Here is an 18,502-nt window from a genome sequence, read left to right on the forward strand (position 1 = left end):
TCTGGAATGCCCTTGATGTTGCAAGATGAGAACTGGTGGTGCGGATGGAAGAAAACAACTTACTGCGAGACACAACAAGCTTATTTCGTAGATGAAGAAGAGCATGCCTGATGCTAACTTTTCCACAGCTTTTATTGGCTCTATTAATTTTGGATTCATTCAGTTTCAATCAATATTATGAATAATACGCTGTAAAATAAATGGGAGTTTTTAGGACATGCCTTTTATTTGGGGACTTTTGCTGCTTGGTACACCCGAGATCCTTGGAGGAAGTGGAGAATGGTGTGCCTGTCAACACTGTCCGTTGAGGATGCGGATGACATCTACATTTTCGGCCTTCCAATAACAGGTATGCGGCTGTTTGGTGTGAGCAAAGTTTCCTGATCTATCGCAGAATTCAACCGACGGGAGCGGCTCTATTGGAAGTGAAGAGGCTGCCGGTCTAAGAATGTCATAGTGCGGATGTCCAACACTCAGACTCAGACTGTGCTCAACCACAAACTGTTGCGGTTTTGGAGCGTCTCTGTATTGTTTTGTGTTTTTTGTTATTGTAAAGTGTCCTTTAGTGTCTTGAAAGGCGCTTATAAATAAAATGCATTATTATTATTATTATTATTATTATTATTTGGTACTGTATAACTGAGTGCAAGTATTTTATAATGACAAAGAGGCATCAAAAATTGTCTTTTGCAATCTTGAGATTGTCCATCCGTCCATCCATTTTCTGATCCGCTTTACCCTCACAAGAGTTACGGCGCGTGCTGGAGCCTGACCCAGTTGTCTTTGGGCAGTAGGCGAGGGACACCCTGTACCGATTGCCAGCCAATTGCAGGGCACACAGAGAAAAACAACCATCCGCGCTCACACTCACACCTTGGGACAATTTAGAGTGTTCAACCAGCCTGCCATGCATGTTTTTGGAATGTGGGAGCAAACCGGAGTACCTGGAGAAAACCCGGGGAGAACATGCAAACTCCACACAGATAGGCCGGAGCTGGAATCAAACCCCACGCCTCTGCACTGTGAAGTCAACGCGCTAACCACTGGCCCACCGGCCACCCATCTTGAGATTAGAATACCCCAATTTGCTGAAGGTTCTACATATTCAATTTTGAAACAGAAACGCAAGCAATTGCTCATGGGACAAATGGAGTCTTCCTGTTGCCAAATTCTGTTCATCTTGCCCTTCCACCTCATTCAGAATGCTGTAAACTGACCAGAATTGGTTTAGGTAATACACAAACTACGACTTTTCACAATGAGACTATTATTTCTGTGTGTGTGTGTGTGTGTGTGTTTTCTTTTTTCCCCCAGCTGGTAAATGGTTTTGGATATGACTCAAGTTAATTGAATCAAGCATTTGTAGCACAATTTATGACATGCCTTGCACAAACAAAATGGCACACTTAAAATTTACACTGCTTTTTAAACCGAGTGTTATTGTGGGATGTTTTACCATTTGAGGACATCATAAATGACAGAACAAGGGGCAGGGGCGTTTGCCGGCTTGCTCTTCCCTCAAGATGTTATCCACTTCATCTTTAAGGCGATGGAGCAGAACACTGCAGAATACCTTGCTGGGAATTGACAGCAGCGTAGTGCCCCGCCAGTTATTGCAGTCTTCTTGGGGAGCGTGACAATGACCCCACGTCTCCAGTCGGCAGGAACCTCTTCAGCATGCCAAATCAGGTTGAACAGGTGGGTAAGGCTCTCCACAACAGCATCTTGGCCATGTTTCAACAGCTCGGCAGCTATCTCATCGAGTCCCGGTGCCTTGTTGTTCTTAAGGCCCTTGATTGCTCTGGCAACCTCAGTCTCGGATATCTCTTTCGATGTAATATTTAGAGCTGGAGCTGGTGTCTCTTGATCGAAATTGAAGAGCACGGGAGGCATTGGTTGGTTGAGAACCTCCCTGAAGTGTTCCAGCCATCTTGTTTCTTTCTCCTCGTCGCTTAGAAGTGTCCTGCCGTCCTTGCTCCTGATTGGCACACCAGAGCTGCTCCTGGAGTTGGTTAGCTCCTGCACGATCTTGTATAAGGTCGTCGTGTCGTTGTTCTCTGCTACTTCCTGTGCCTCTCTTGTTTTCTCTTCTAGCCACTGTCTTTTATCCTTCCTGCAACTCTTCTTCACTGCCCTGTCCAAGTGTCTGTACTCCTCGTCTTCCATCCTCCAGCTCTGGAGCCTCCTCTTTTGTTCTCTTTTTATCTTAGCCACTTTCCTTTCCTCAATCAACTTCCAGGTGTCGTCTGTTATCCATCTCTCTTTGTTGGTACCCGTCTTTCTGCCTAGAACTCTTTCTGCAGTGTCAGCAATGGCACAAGAGAACATACTCCACTGGTCCTCAATGTTTGCAAGGTGTTGTGATACCTTGAGCTTCCTACTCAATTCCTCACAGAAGCTTTCGGAGAAGTTTTTATTCTTTAGCTTGTCCACCGCGTAAGGTCTCTTGGGCTGCACCTTTTTCACCTTCTTCAGCTTCAGCTTGATTTTACTCACCACAAGGAAGTGGTCTGAACCCACATCCGCTCTGTAGGAGCGAACGTCGAGCGCCACCTTGTGTTGATGCAGATGTAGTCCAGTTCGTTCCGGGTCCCGCCACCAGGTGAAACCCAGGTTACTTTGTGGATCCGCTTGTGCTCAAAAAAGGTGTTGCCAATGCTGAGGCTGTTGGTACTGGTTAGCGTCAACAGTCTCTCCCCGTTGTCGTTCGTGGAGCTCGCAAACCCATGCGGTCCAACTGTGGCATTCAGGCCCCTTCTGTCATTATCCAGTTCTGCGTTGAAGTCTCCAATCAGCATTTTGATGTCATGTCTGGGGATCTCCTCAAGCACGGTGTGGAGCTGGTTGTAGAAGGTGTCTTTATCGTCCGCTGAGGCAGCTTCGGTTGGGGCATAGACTTGTACGATGGTTACTTTGGCATATCTGGTGTAGAGCCTTGCTGTAATAATCCGTTCATTCACCGGCTTCCATCCAATCAATACTTTTGCTGCACTACTGGAGAGGATGACGCCGACTCCATGGGAATGGTGGTCTTGCTTCCCAGAGTACAGAAAAGTTGCTCCATGAACCATGAGGCGCCCTTGCCCCGTCCACCTCATTTCACTAACGCCTAAGATGTCCAGGCGATAGTCCCTCATATTCTTCAGCACCTGGTCCATGCGACCAGACTGGAACATTGTGCGCACATTCCAGGTGCCTACTCTGGTGTTGGTTTTGGTTCCAAAGATCGGGGTCATCAGCGGTCGGGCTTCCTGCTGGATTTCACCCGGCCCCGTCATAGATACATCCAAGGATGTGCCGTCTCTTCTTCGCCGTGGTTTACCGGAATGGCTTCCTCTCGTCGTTTCTGTAACAGGTTTTTGTTTTTACAGGGTGAGGTTGTTAACCTCACGCCCAACCCCCAAGCTGGAGGACCAGTTGGATGCAGTTTAACGTCATACCCGGGACACTTGGTGAGTCTGTGCTTATCATGTTTCTTCAGCAAAATGTTTGTTTCCTGTACCCCAAATTTACAGAACACGAAATGTCTGTTCAGGCCTCCATCCTTGTGAGCGACACCTGATTTTCTTCTCTCGCCTGTGCCTCCATCTTCTGTACTCCCTTCAAAAATATTGTTACAGTGAGGCCGTTTTCTTTATTTTTGCAATTGATACTGACTGAAATGTTTGAGTTTAACGTAAAAAGAACACGCGACAAGAGAGTAATATCCAAGCATATATTATTACTGGTGTGTCCATCTGGATCTGATACACAACACAACGAGACAGCAGCTTTCGTTTAAAAGCAAAAAAACCCCTTTTTGTGTGACCAAGGTGTGGTTTATGAACCAGGTGTGTCCTATAACATTGAGTTTTCAAACAATAAAACGTTCATTTTTGGTTTTGCTTATGAAGACTACAGTTATGAGAGTTTGACGCAAACATGAAAACCAGAGAGCTGCTTGTTGGTGAAACTAAGCTCAGAAACAACAATAGAGAATGAAATATTTGTGAAGGCTGTAAAGAAGGCACAAAACAGTGAACGCATCACAATCCACATTTCCAAGAAGTATTAATGAAGAGTAATACAGAAGCTACACCACAAGATGAAAACCCCTCATGAGTAGGAATAAAGTAAGACTGGAATTTCCGGAGCGGGATGACACGTGTGAGGATGATTCAATCATTTCTCCACAGCCTTGGGGGATTAAATTTGCTTGGTACTGAGTCACTCCGCCATATACTCCCACTGCATACCGGTTGCACACTTTTAAATTGGTAATTTATCTGAAAGATCTCCTCAGTTCTGCCTCACAGAGAATCCTGAGATTTTTACTGTACATTGCGAGTGACACTATTTTACTGACTGCCGTGAGCAGCCAATAGCTGAGTCGTGTCAGCACAAAAAAACAACACAAGACGTAAACTGCAATACTGTTGTACTTCTTAAACTCAGCTGACAAAAGAGTATTTCAAGTGATATGACACTGAACGCAAAATGTTTGGCCTGAAAGCCATTTTTCAAGAAATTTGTCTCCAATGTGGATTATTTGAATACTCCTATGAAATATTGGTACTCACTGATGACAGTAAAAAAAATGGCTCAGGAAACCTCTTGTCTCTTTCATCAACCAACATATGCATGTCTATATATACTGTATATATAGTATATATATATATATATATATATATATATATATATATATATATATCGTATCTCGCCCAGAGATTGAAAGTGTACCTGCGAAAGTGTACGCTCAGTGGCAGGGTCCTAACAACAGAGCTGACCCACCAAGACTGGAAACTGAAAGGTACTGGAAAGGCATATGGGAGAAGGAGGTTGCACATAACAGCAGTGCACAATGGCTGGTGACCCTGAGAGAGGAGCACAGCAACCTCCCTGAACAGAACCCGGTTACCATAACAGTGGCAGACATACAGGAAAGAGTCTCAGATATGAAGAACTGGACAGCACCAGGCCCGGACATGGTCCACACCTACGGGCTAAAGAAACTCACAGCACTCCATGAGCGCCTAGCAGTACAAATGAACCAGCTGCTGAGGGATGGGACTCACCCAGAATGGCTAACCGAAGGGCGAACCATCCTGATCATGAAGGATCCCTCAAAGGGTGCAGCCCCATCCAACTATCGGCCAATAACCTGTCTCTCCACAACATGGAAGCTCATGTCAGGCATCATTGCGGCTAAGATAAGTGGACACATGGATCAATACATGAACGAAGCACAGAAGGGCATTGGTAGAGATACCAGAGGAGCCAAACATCAGCTCCTGGTTGACAGAACAGTCGCACAAGACTGCAGGTCCCGACGTACCAACCTGTGCACAGCTTGGATTGATTACAGGAAAGCCTATGACTCGATGCCACATACATGGATAACTGAATGCTTGGAGTTGTATAAGGTGAACAGGACCCTAAGAGCCTTCGTTGCGAACTCGATGAGGATGTGGAAAACCACACTTGAAGCCAATGGCAAGTCACTTACCCAAGTGTCCATCAAATGTGGCATATACCAAGGTGATGCACTATCCCCACTGCTGTTCTGCATAGGACTGAACCCCCTAAGCCAAGTAATCACCAAGACAGGCTATGGATACCGCCTCAGAAATGGAGCTACAATCAGTCACCTCCTCTACATGGATGACATAAAGCTGTATGCTAAGAGCGAAAGGGACATAGATTCCCTGATCCACACAACCAGGATCTACAGCAGCGACATCGGGATGTCATTCGGGCTTGAGAAATGTAGTCGGATGGTGACTAAGAGAGGAAAGGTAGTCCGCACTGAAGGGGTCTCACTCCCTGAAGGAACAATAGCAGACATTGAGGACAGCTACAAGTACCTTGGTATACCACAAGCCAATGGCAACCTCGAATTGGCAACAAGGAAAGCGGCTACGGCCAAATACCTCCAGCGAGTGAGGCAAGTCCTAAGAAGCCAGCTCAATGGCAAGAATAAGACCGGGGCAATAAACAGCTATGCCCTGCCAGTGATCAGATACCCTGCAGGAATAATAAGGTGGCCAAAGGAAGAGATTCAGACCACGGATGTTAAGACTCGAAAGCTCCTAACCATGCATGGAGGGTTCCATCCCAAATCCAGCACCCTGAGACTGTACGCAAGCCGAAAGGATGGAGGCCGGGGACTAGTGAGTGTGAGAGCCACTGTCCAGGATGAAACATCCAAGCTCCATGAATACATCAAGGAGAAGGCTCCAACGGATGACGTACTCAGAGAATGTCTCAGACAATGGGGAACAGAAGATGAGGCGCTGGAAGAGGGACCATCATGGGAGGACAAGCTCCTACACGGGATGTAGGGGCTTGAAGTGGCTAACTGAAGTGGCTGATCTCAAGAAGTCCTATCAGTGGCTAGAGAGGGCTGGCCTGAAGGACAGCACAGAGGCACTCATCCTGGCTGCTCAGGAGCAGGCCTTGAGCACCAGAGCCATCGAGGCCCAGATATACCACACCAGACAAGACCCAAGGTGTAGGTTGTGCAAAGAGGCACCTGAGACGATCCAACACATAACTGCAGGGTGTAAGATGCTGGCAGGGAAAGCCTACATGGAACGCCATAACCAGGTGGCTGGCATAGTCTACCGAAACATCTGTGCGGAGTATGGACTGGAAAGCCCAAGGTCAAAATGGGAAACACCTCCGAAGGTGGTGGAGAATGACAGAGCGAAGATCCTGTGGGACTTCCAGATCCAGACTGACAAGATGGTAATGGCGAACCAACCAGATATCGTGATCATAGATAAAGGGCAGATGAAAGTTGTAGTGGATGTAGCGGTCCCAAGTGATGGAAACATCAGGAAGAAGGAACATGAGAAACTCGAGAAATACCAAGGGCTCAGAGAGGAGCTGGAGAGAGCCTGGAAGGTAAAGGTGACAGTCGTGCCTGTGGTGGTCGGAGCACTCGGGGCAGTGACCCCCAAACTAGATGAGTGGTTGCAACAGATCCCGGGAACAACATCGGACATCTCAGTCCAGAAATGTGCAGTGCTGGGAACAGCAAGGATACTGCGCAGAACCCTCAAGCTTCCTGGCCTCTGGTAGAGGACCCGAGCTGAATGAGGGACGGACACCACCCGAGGGGTGAGATGAGGATTTTTTTTTTTTTATATATATATATCCCACAGATGTGTTTTCTCTCTTATGTTAATGAATTTTATATGTTAAGAATGAATTCATGACGAATGAGGGATTGAGCCTTAAAATGAGTGATTCACATTTGATGTATCACGAGCAAGACTCTTGGGGATTCAATTGGCACCTACTACCGGCTAATCCTGTCTTGTGTATTCCAAGCATCACTGAGCAAATGTTCAACGTAATCAATAGATCTCATCAACTGGAATAGCTATTGGTATTAAAAAACAACAACAAAAAAACAAAATGAACATTTCTTGATGACAAAGTTTATAAGCAAGGCCTGTGGCATGTTCTGTGCTTCTTAAAGAATACAGCTCAATGGACATTTAATGCTACAATAATAGACAAACTATTTTTCATCGACAACACAGGAACTACAGGAGCTATAAAAGTGTCAGTATACAGTAGATGCAGCTGCCTTTCGTGCAGATGGTGTGAAGTTGATTTCGAGCCAGGACCCCAATATGCAGTCACAGTGAGTGGTTGCATCAGAACGGCCTTCCAGCATAAAAACTGTGCCAAACAAATCATTCAAGTACCTTGCTCTCGGGATTCTTGATGGCACAAGCCAAGAATTCGAGGGTTTTTTCCCCCAGTTTTTAATCCCTAATCATAACATACCAGGGTTATACAATTTATCATTTTATAAAAGTAAAAAACAAAACACACAAACCAAAAAAACAAACTATTTAAAAAAGAATTGAGTTGCATGGCCTTCCAAAAAATGAGCGATGAGCAGATCTTATCTGCGCATTCTGCCATGATCATGGTGGCGTAGGACCCCATAAAGCAGACATGAGGACAGAGCAGGTTTGACTTGACAAAATGCATCAACAAAACATTGAGGAAACTAAATCCAGAATAAACAAGATTCTGGACACAAAGTAACAAACTAAAACCCGCGGCAGAAGTGAAAACACAAACACAAACCAACAGAAACAATTACCTGACACTGAGTGGTCGGGCAGAGAGTCCTTTTCAAGTTTAAAATTTAAACATAAATCTTATGACACAATGACCAACAGGTGTGCAGCTGCAGGATGAGCCCAACAGTGCCACCTGTTGGTCACAAACGGATCCATGACACATGCGTGGGAGTCAAGTGAAAAAAAATGGTTACCAGGATGGCAAAAGTGCATGTCTAACTGTACAACTTAGAAGCTTGCAGGCATTGTAGAAACACTTTATTGAGCCTTAAGTGGCAAAACAACAGATGGTGTTTGATAAAAAACACCAGTGCAAAGCTCCCACAAGTTCACCCACAAACTGAAAGAGTAAATATGGTTGTAAACCTCTGTTCATTCTTCACAATTCCCTGGCAGAAAAGAAAGATCCATATGGAAATAAAAGATGAAGTAAAATTCTTGAATGCCTTTATTCATTCATTCATTCATCTTCCGAGCCGCTTGATCCTCACTAGGGTCGCGGGGGGTGCTGGAGCCTATCCCAGCTGTCTTCGGGCAGCAGGCGGGGGACACCCTGAATTGGTTGCCAGCTAATCACAGGGCACACAGAGACGAACAACCATCCGCACTCACACTCACACCTAGGGACAATTTAGAGTGTTCAATCAGCCTGCCATGCATGTTTTTGGAATGTGGGAGGAAACCGGAGCACCCGGAGAAAACCCACGCAGGCCCGGGGAGAACATATTTCAACGAAATCTTTAAACTGAGTTTTTGCGACCTGAAAGTGCTGAAGGATGTATATTTCATTTCTGTGTGAATGGATACAGTTTCAGTGAGGTGAGCATCTTAATTCTGTCATATTTGTATTTTCTGTAAATACACTAGTTTTGGAAGTTTTAGAGTTCAAATGGCTCATGGCATCATGAAAAAGGAGGAGCGAGAATCGAGGGAAGCTACGATGAAGATGTGTGAAAAAAAGAAATAAATAAATCATACCTACTGACTGAATGTCTTTTTGAAGTTAAATGTTTCACGTAAACTCCAACCTACCTGGGAAAGTAAAGGTGCCCACATCGACGGAGAAGTGTTTTTCTTTTGAGGGTGCAACTAATCAACAGAGGCTATGATGCGGTAAGCTGGCCAGTGGACAGCGAAACTAATGGAGGGACAGAAAATGGGTTCAGCCCGACAGCAATATTTTTTCTAGTTGCTATCACTTTGCAAATTGAGAAGCATCTCAGTTGTTGCGTATTATTGTGGCATGTCAAATTGATGATTGGCGTTGAGTGTTACACTGCCTTTCGCTCACATTTGGTTGATGTGTCCGAAACAACAGCAACTAACTAATGCAACATATTACATGAATCTACCGTGTGCCATAAAGCCATTTTGTTACGGTATGTGTTTTCAGCACTAGATATTCCCATGCACCAGGGCAAAGCACTACTTTCAGAGGTGCTTTGGGTCCACATGTCACACACTGCAGCCGGTCATTTAGAACCAGCATCCAGCCAAATATCATTGAGCACTTAATGAAGCTGAACTGGAGTGTCTCAGCAGAGGGCGGCACGGGCTATGCACGTCGAAAATGGATTAAATAAAAACCAATCTTTCTAATGATTGAAATCTTCTAAATGACAGACCTTTGTTGCTATTTGACAGCCCCAAAATTGACCATACCCATAATACGCCGCGCGGCCCAAAATCTGAAAATTGCTTCCACCTCTGACTTGTATTCTGGAACTCTGTGTTAAGGTGGACATGACAAAATATATTAACAAAGCACTGAGAAAACGAAATCCAAAACAAAGTCCTGAATACAAGAAGAACCAAAAGTAACAAATAAAAACCCACGGCAGGAGTTGAACGCTGAACACTACCCCAACCCTGAATGGTCAGGCAGGGAGTCTTTTAAACAGAAAAACCTAATGACATGATGACCAACAGGTGTGCCGCTGTAGGAGGCGCCTTACAATGCCACCTGTTGGTCAAAAACATATCCACTGTGACAATTAGCTAGCTTGTGAGGTGTAGACATCAGGGACAGTTCAAAAACAGCAATTTTTTTTTCACGTCCTTCAATCAATCAATCATCCATCCATCTATTGACCGGCCGATCCATTCATTTTCACGATTTCCCGCTACTTACCGGAATACATTCTAAAAGTAATCTTTTCGATACTGTCGATCGATACTGTACATCAGATACATTAAAGGTGCTTTTCCTAATTCCACAACTGCCTGAATTTTCAACAATGTAGTTGTAGTCTATAGGTGCCTTAATTATTCTCTTATTTTTATGTATGCTTTTCATACACCACCCCTGAATATGCTCTGGCTCTGCCACTGGATGGTTCAGATATCCCAGCAGAGCTGACACCATATGACAGGTGGGTAAAATGAGAAATGCCCTAACAGCTGTTGAATGTGTGCCAAGCAGTGAGTGGCTCTTGTATTATTGATCAGTTATAGTTCGAGAGGGAGATTCAGAGCGACAAGTACAATTTTACCACAGACAGAGGACACGCACAGGTTGCACAATTATAAAACATTAATGTGTCACTTCATTTATGCATCAGTCTGTCAGTATGAGATCCAAATTATTGTTTGTCTATGTGTGTGTGCCCTGGCAATCAATTGAGGGTGTACCCCGCATTCTGCCCAAAGTCAGTTGGGATAGACTCCAGCAACCTCATGAGGTTGAAGCAGTTCAGATAATGGTTAGATATATATTGATCAAGTGATCTGCTGTTCTTCTCGTTTCTGCACAACTTCCCTTGTAGCAGCCTCCACCTCACTTTGCGGTTGTAAGTCTGAAAACTAAATCCCCTGTCTTAAAATAACTGTTGATGTGAAGTTATTACATCATCACTGAAAAGTTTTTCAAAGGTTTGTCGAAGTGCAAAATGAATCATTAGTGACTCACAGGATTTTGTGCTGTCAGAGTTTCAGGGAGTTATTTTTGTCACAAGCCAATTAAATTCCATTCTCGGTGTTATGAATTTTGCCGCAGTGCATCACATGATACAACCTTCAAACTACAGAGGGGAACTTCAACCGATCTCAACCACAAAAGCTCACAACAGTGATTCAATTAAAGACAAAGGAGTTGCAATTACAAAGAATATGCCATTGCGGATTAAGACAAAAAAAAACTTGCGCAGAAGTGAGTTCACCTCCTGAGCTCAAACAGAAATACACTGGAGGTAAAATCAACACATAAGACCGCCAGGTAAATGCCTTTTTCAGATTCTGCTTTTTGCATAGGAACTTTCTATCACAACCTAAAAGAGATGGCCTTGGATTACTTGGAGGAAAGGTTCTAAATTTTAAAATGCTTCAGAAAGGTGCCTTGAAGCAACCATTAACCCCTTTGGCATAGATTGACCAACCTTTATAAGCGGATAATACCCAACAATATTTACAGCAACAAACTACCTATCATGTTTACCAACTGGATGCAACGAATTTCAATTAAATTATGCTACAAAGTATAAAACAAGTACTCATGATGTTGATATCATACAACATTAGAAGCTAATTTCGTGTCCCATAATTTACACCATAAAAGAAAATAAAATGCCCTATCACCATAAAAAAGACCACTGGGAATTTACATAGTAATACAAGCTTCCCCTCCGAATTAATTCTCATCATTGGCAACAACCTGACTGATAAAAAAGACAAGCGCATATGAAAAAAAGGCGCACCTAAGAGACCTAAGTCCACTGCACACTGCTTCTGAATCCCACTAGGACCAATGCAAAAAATGACCGATCGACACTCACCCCCGCACACGAGGCAAATTGGCATAAGCACTTTTTATGATGTTGTGGTATATGGTTTTTGCTGCTTCGCTGGTCTTCAAAAAACACTCGGTGATCGGTGGCTGTTTCCCGACGAATGAGCACTTCAGGGACCACGGCTGATTGGGAAAAGATTTTATTCAACCAATGTCAGAGTGAAGTCTTTCCAAAAAGTTGAGTGGCCCAAGGCATGGATGTAAAAAAGCCCCCCCACCCCTGTCAGGCCCGTATCTTTTATACCTGGCAAGGAGCTGATGTCATGGCTTTGTGCACCAGCTGTGGTTTTCAATCTACTAGTTTACTTCAGTCCTAAAAAAGGAGATCTTGACCAGCGCTGTTGGTGATGGACGACAACAGCCACTTTACCTTATTATAGGATTACACACACTGCTGAAACTGGATTCTCCCTGACCAGCAAATATAGAATAGAATCGTGTTACTGACGCCAGGTGGACATTCTAAGGCCACCTACAGGAATAGAGAGGGAATTCCAAATTACACTTCATTCCCCCCTTCCGGGACAAAGTAATAGTCCCGGAAACGGTCTAACAAAAGATAACATCGGTAAAGGTCCAAACATCTTTCCCCAACCAAATTTTATATATGCTCACGTCTACAATTTGGCCCAAAATCTTCAGCCTAAATCACGCTCAAGGCATGCTACGTAAGGTTATTTTAACTAGGAAAGCTCAAACTATTTAGTTAGCCAATTGCTCCCTGACAACAATCTGAGGCCTCTCAGGAACCACAAGCAAAGAAAATTGAAGTCCGCATAATTCAAACGACGATACCACCCCCCTTAGGTAATACCCTTACAACGGCGACAAATTGCGAAGTAATGAATTTGGTGTGGCCCGTTAGAAGCCCCAAAAAGCTGCCGGCCCCTCCTCAAGAAAAAACCTCGCCAGTCTAATGACAAGGAAAAAGAGGAAGGCCCTTTCTACCATCCCCAGTGGTTCCCTTCACCTGGTGTCAACCAGGTGTAAGGAGCCCTGGCACATTACAATCCACAAAACAGTATGAGCTCACCAAACAGTGTGAAAATGGAATGACATGTCCCCCTATCACCAAACAGTGAAATTGTTCACTGCCCAGGGCCTGCTGTCCATACAAAGTACTTATGTCCAGGTCACTGTCCATAGAGTCCCTTGCACGACCCCGGTCAGCATCCAGAGGTTCTGGAACGAATAAGAACTCCTGCCAGTATCGCGTGATGACAACGGCACTCAACGCAAAACACATGCAACTTTGACACAATAACGATGGTAAACTGGTCGCGGGCCGGGCAACAACATACGGTGGATCACATTCCAGTGGAATCATGTAACACATCACACAAAAAGGAAAATAAAAACCCAAGGAAGTGGCGCTACGCCGATGTTCCCACTCCCATTTAGAAACAGGTACACGTATAGTTTCCGAAATCACTCATGCCAATTTTTGTCAGAAATAGAGCGCAATCTCCTAACACCTCAAATCGCCTATATGTATTTAGTAACAGTACATTGTCCACATGTGTTTGCTGGGCCAGGGCAAGGATGTTACCGGTGTTGTCTTCCCATTTGGCGGTGTGTCTGCACAGGGACCTTCCTGCCCTTGCGCAACTACATGGCAGTATGACAGCTCTTCCCAACACTCCCTCAACATTGCTCAATGTAACGCTCCGGCCGGACTCTGTGGCGGACTGGGCGTCCGTCACTGGGTCCTGTTGGGTGACCGTGTCCATTGGGGACACCATCTCCGGTGGTAGTTGGCTCGGTGTCGCTGTGTTGGGGAGAGTCACCTGCATCTGGGGAGGGCGCGTCGTCAAGATTGACATTGTCGAACTGTTGGCTTCCTCGATCGTCGGCTGTGTCGCCCCCGATGTCCTCAGGAACAGATACAGCAGACACGTTATCCACCACAGCTCGACCTTGCCCGTCTTCCTCCCGATCTGGGCCCCCGGGCGACTCTTGTTCTGGCAGTTGTTCGGAGTTCTCGCAGCCGCGACTCCCTCTTTGGGGTTCTTCATCTTTGGGCACCTTGACGCAGTGTGTCAGATGGTACCAAGTTGGCGACCCTTTCACTTGCACCGCCGTTCCGGTACAGCGGACAACTTCAAATGGCCCCTGCCGTCTTTCGTTGTACCACTTGCGGCGGAACACTTTCACATACACCTTGTCTCCTGGCTGAACCGTGTCTTTAGTATTTGCTTCGAGTCTCTCTTGTGCTTCTTCTTGTTTCTGCCTTTTTACGTGCAGAAAAAACCCTTTGCCCCTCCACATGTTCTCGGAAGACGACGTTTCGGGAGCGTCTTCAAGCCGTTCCAATCCGGCTTGTCACTGCAACCACCAGGTACACGTTTCACACGCCTTCTTTCATACACATTGCTGACAGCTCCACTCAAAGAATAACACTGACTGCGCTTTTGAGGAGTTTGGGGACGCTGAAGGGAGTTTGGTAAGGCCTGGTTGAAGACAGAGGTTTAGGGGACTGAGGAGGTCTTAGTGATTTTAAATGTGGAGGTCCGTAGCATTGAGTCCGGTTGTTCGGGGTCTAAAGCAAGCATCGGCTGGTGCGCTTCCTGGCAGCAGAGTGCTGGTTGGCTTTGACTCCGTCAGTCGTCAAGCCCCGGACATTAGCAGGTTGCTCTCTGGCACCACCTCCTGGCTCCTCAGCGGCGTAGGGAGCGGAAGACGAGGCGCTTAGAGAGGAAAGTCTCAGCTCGTTCTTCTCCAAGTTTGTCCTTGCTTTCTTCAAAACATCCCGAGTCCTTGACAGCTGGTTCACGATGAAATGCTCCATGCTCTCCTTGGTGCGACTGGTGCTCCTCAGTCTTTGAATCGTCCCCTTCAGTACCTCCTCCTGCTCAGACACGCGCAGCTTGAGGGACAAGATCTCCTCTTGCATCGACTGCTCCTTCTTCAGGTTCGGCGTGGCAGCGCCGCCCTCCAGAACATCTTCAGCAGGGACGCCGCCTCCTCCAGAATCTGCCTCAGGGTCTTCGTGTTGGACAAGAGACTCGGGACATTGCCGTAATCCAAGAGCTGCTCATTGTTTTGTTTCTGGGCGGCTCCTAACGGTGGAGGAGAGCGCAGGCGCGGGCGCAACGCTGCCTCCATGCGTTGCACGATACTGCGACCTTCAAGGACTTGTTGCTGGAGAGCGTGAAAGTCATCCACGTGACCGACGGCGTGGCGGCCATAACGGTTGGCGAACGAGCCATCGGGGGCGTCGCCTTCCAGCTCAGCGTGCGGGTCGAGGGGGTCGTTGGCGGCGCTATGGTTGTCATCCAGGTCCGAGTAGGGGGGGCAGGGAGATCCACAGTTAAAGAGACCAATGTCCCTGACAGGTGGAGAAGGGGCCGGGTCGTGCAGCAGCTGTCGCCTGTAGACGTTTTCTCTCTGAGGGCTGGCGCCGCAGGCCGACAGGGACGGCGTGCGAGGGGAGCCGGCGCCCAGTTTCTGCTCCAGCTGCTTGTGGAGCTCCAGCTAAGCTGCATGGCCAGCAACTCGTGGCCTGTCTTGTCAACGGGGCTTTCCACTCGTCCAGTCAGCTTGATGGGCAGTCTCTGAGCTAGCGCGGTGATTTGTGAAAGCTGCTCTCGAAAGCTCTGCCCCATGTAGTAGTCAACATCGTTGGCCCGCAGCAGCTCCTCAAAAGCCTTGGTGGTGTCAGCCAGATGCTGTGTGAGGATATGGGAGACTCCTTCACCCTCTCTCATCCTCTGCCTCAGGTGGGAGAGCTCACGAGCTTGGGCCTGGATGAGAGAGTTGTACTTTCCAGGCCATGTGGCACACTTCCCCTGCTCTGCTTCGCACTTCCCCTCCAACTTGGAGCTGCTCAATTGGGCCTCCAAGGTGGCCACTCGTGCCATCAGCTCCTGCAGCTCTCGGTTCTCCAAACAAAGCCGGGCCGAACGCTCACTCGGACCCTTGACAGCCACGCAAGACGTCGCCCCCAGTTCATCATCTTCCATGTAGTCCTCCTCCTCAGTATCGTCCTCCTCCTCACCCCGGTCAAGACTCCCGTGGTTCGTCCCCACTTGACGTTCTTTTAGGAAGCGGTTCTCCTTCCAAAGCCTCTGCAGTGTGCTCCTCATCTGGGTCACCGAGGTGAATCCCTCCCACTCGAGCTGCGACTGTATTTCTTTTAGCTCCAGTTCAACGCTCTGCGTGCGAGTCGTCAGGAATGCAGACTCTCCTTCATGCCCACGGGCCGCTTGAGGCTGGGTGAAAGGCAAACTCGCAGGTGTAACTTTCTCGTCGTCCTCTATGCTGTCGGTGAACTCGTCGCTGCTGCCGTCTTCATCATCCCCCTCGTCCTCTTCGGTGCTGACATCTCCTAAGTCACGCTGCCTTTTGGTGGCCCTTTCCAGGTCCAGGGCCATGTTCTGAATCCGGGTCAGGACCTTCTCCAGTTGCCCGCGGAGTGCCTGAACCGAGTCCAGCTGAGTGTGGAGGGCCAAGACCTTGTCCGAGCTGTCGCTATTGGTGTGAATGAGATTCTGGTAGAGTCTCTTCTCGGTCCTCAGGGCACCATTCAGTTGACGGTACTCCAAGACGAGCTGCTCCAGCACATGCTCGGTACTTGCTGTTGCTGCTCCCTTTGCTTGCTGGGCAGCCAAAGACGAACGCAGAGAGTTCTTTCTGGGCTTCCCTCTCCTTCTTAAGCATTAACTGCAGCTCTTCCCGAAGGGCCTTCACGTCTTCTTCACTCTCTGGAGACGGCGGCCGCATCATGACTTCCTCTTGGTTCTGCATCATCTCCTTAAAAAAGGCTTCTTTCTCTCGGAGAAGACCTTGCAGGTGTTGCACGTCTCCGGCCGTCTGCCTCTCTTTGTCCCGCCTCAGCTCGCACAGTTCCTGCTCTCTCTTGGACAGCTGCCTGCGCACCTCCTGCAGCTGACCTGTGCGCTCGCTTATAACCAAGGACAGCCTGTACGAATTGTCCTGCAGGTACTGGTCTTTGTCAGCGAGGGTGTTGAGCAAGTCCGAAAGCCGCGTTTGGTGTTCAATCGATTGGCGGCTGCGGTCTGACAGCAGCTCCTGGAAGAGCTTCTCCTTCAGCTGGAGCCGAGCCTTCAGCTCCTCCACCACCTCGGTGGGGCCGGTCTGAACTCTGGCGACCAGGGTCGCCGTCAGATCCTGTACCTCCTTGCCGCGAGCCTGCAGCGCTGCTTGCAGCTGGCCAATGATGGCATCCTTCTCCCTGAAAGTTCTGCTCTCCTTTTCTTCACTGGCCTGTTTCAGCCACTGAAGGTTTCTGTAGGCTTCGGCCGCCTGCTCCAGCTCCAGCTCTTTCCTTTGCACCAGAGCATCGAGACTCGTGATGGTCTCCTCGTTGTTAGATAGGATGCAGCGGAGCCTGTCCAGGTCTCGGTCTTTTTCCCGTAGCGCCAGCTGCAGTGTCCTCACTTGACGCTCACGTTCATCCAGGCAGCGGAACTTGTCATCGATGGTGCGCTCCAAAGCTCTGTCTCTGTCTTTAATTCGCTCTCTTAATTTCTCAACAAGTGCATCTCTTGGTTTGGGACTTTCTGGTGTCTCGAACATTTGTGAGTACTCCTGTAACTGTCGCTCCTTCTCCCGCAGAGAGTGATTGAGCTGTGCAATGCTCATGTCTTTTTCTTGCGCCGCGGAGAGCCTCTCGGCCTCGACTTCCTTCAGAGCTTCTTCCTTAGCCCTGAGCTCGGCGCGGGTTTTCTGAAGTGCGCAACGCAGGTCCTGATTGTGTTTTTCAGTCTCTTCCTTATGCTGCAGCGCCTCCTGGAGGTCAGCATTCAGTCTGTCTTTGAAGCGGGCCAGATCGTCATCTTGTCTCTGACTCTGACTGAGACTCCTCTGGCTGGCCTCCAGCTCCAGGCCCAAAGAGAACAAGGAGCTCTGCACGCCCACCAGCTCCCCTTGCAGCTGGGAAAGCGTCACAGACTCACTGACCCCCTCTGGTGTCTTGCTTTGTGCGAGTTGATTCCGGTGGGCCATCTCTCGGAGCTTGTTTAATGTGACGTTCTGCCCCTCGATCAGCTGATACTAGTACACGTATAGTCTCAACTACTTCCCTGTTAAAAGTCCCTTCCACCGGCCAAGGCCTCTCGATGTCAGGCCATCTTTTATTCCATTTTTTGGATATTTCTTTAACCCCCTTAATGAGCGGGTAGTTTCTCCGCACTACCTCGATGGGGGTGATCACCATTGGACTAGCATATTTCCTTTCCCCCATTTTTTTTTATTTTATTTTTTTTTTGATTGCAGATAACAATATCAATTAAACAATGCACATACGATTTTGCCAACCTCAGATGGACCCCTTAAGACCGGCTGTCTCAATTGATATTCGATCCGGTGTATTCCGTCCGCGCTATTTCTGTACCCGCACTCAACTTATGTTGGAGATGACACCTTGTTTGAAAAACAATTGTTCACAAGTTTATGATGATCAGTCTGTAGTCAGTCTGCTATGCAATCCCTGTTCTCAGGTTTTTTTTTTTTTTGTAAACAGAAAATCAGAAGTATTGAGGAGAGCCCCAGAGAGCAATATCAATAATTGGTTTTTAATTTTATCATTCTGTCTTTAATTTAAATTAACAAGTCGGGCTTTTCTGCAACTCCAATTTCTCATTGCTCCCAGAGGGTCTAGGGGGCGCCAGCT

General features: G+C 47.3%; 1 protein-coding gene across 1 annotated transcript; it reads right to left on the minus strand.

Moving 5' to 3' along the window:
- Window positions 1-14,097: 14,097 nt before the first annotated feature.
- Window positions 14,098-18,046, minus strand: LOC127615168 (myomegalin-like). Its single transcript, XM_052086751.1, is given in 5 exon segments — window positions 14,098-14,787; window positions 14,790-15,342; window positions 15,396-16,482; window positions 16,484-17,883; window positions 18,026-18,046. Coding segments are annotated over 5 exon segments (3,441 nt in total). The 3' UTR covers window positions 14,098-14,407.
- Window positions 18,047-18,502: the final 456 nt, after the last annotated feature.

Source organism: Hippocampus zosterae, chromosome 14, assembly GCF_025434085.1.
Source record: "Hippocampus zosterae strain Florida chromosome 14, ASM2543408v3, whole genome shotgun sequence".
In the NCBI taxonomy this organism is placed as follows: Eukaryota; Metazoa; Chordata; class Actinopteri; order Syngnathiformes; family Syngnathidae; genus Hippocampus; species Hippocampus zosterae.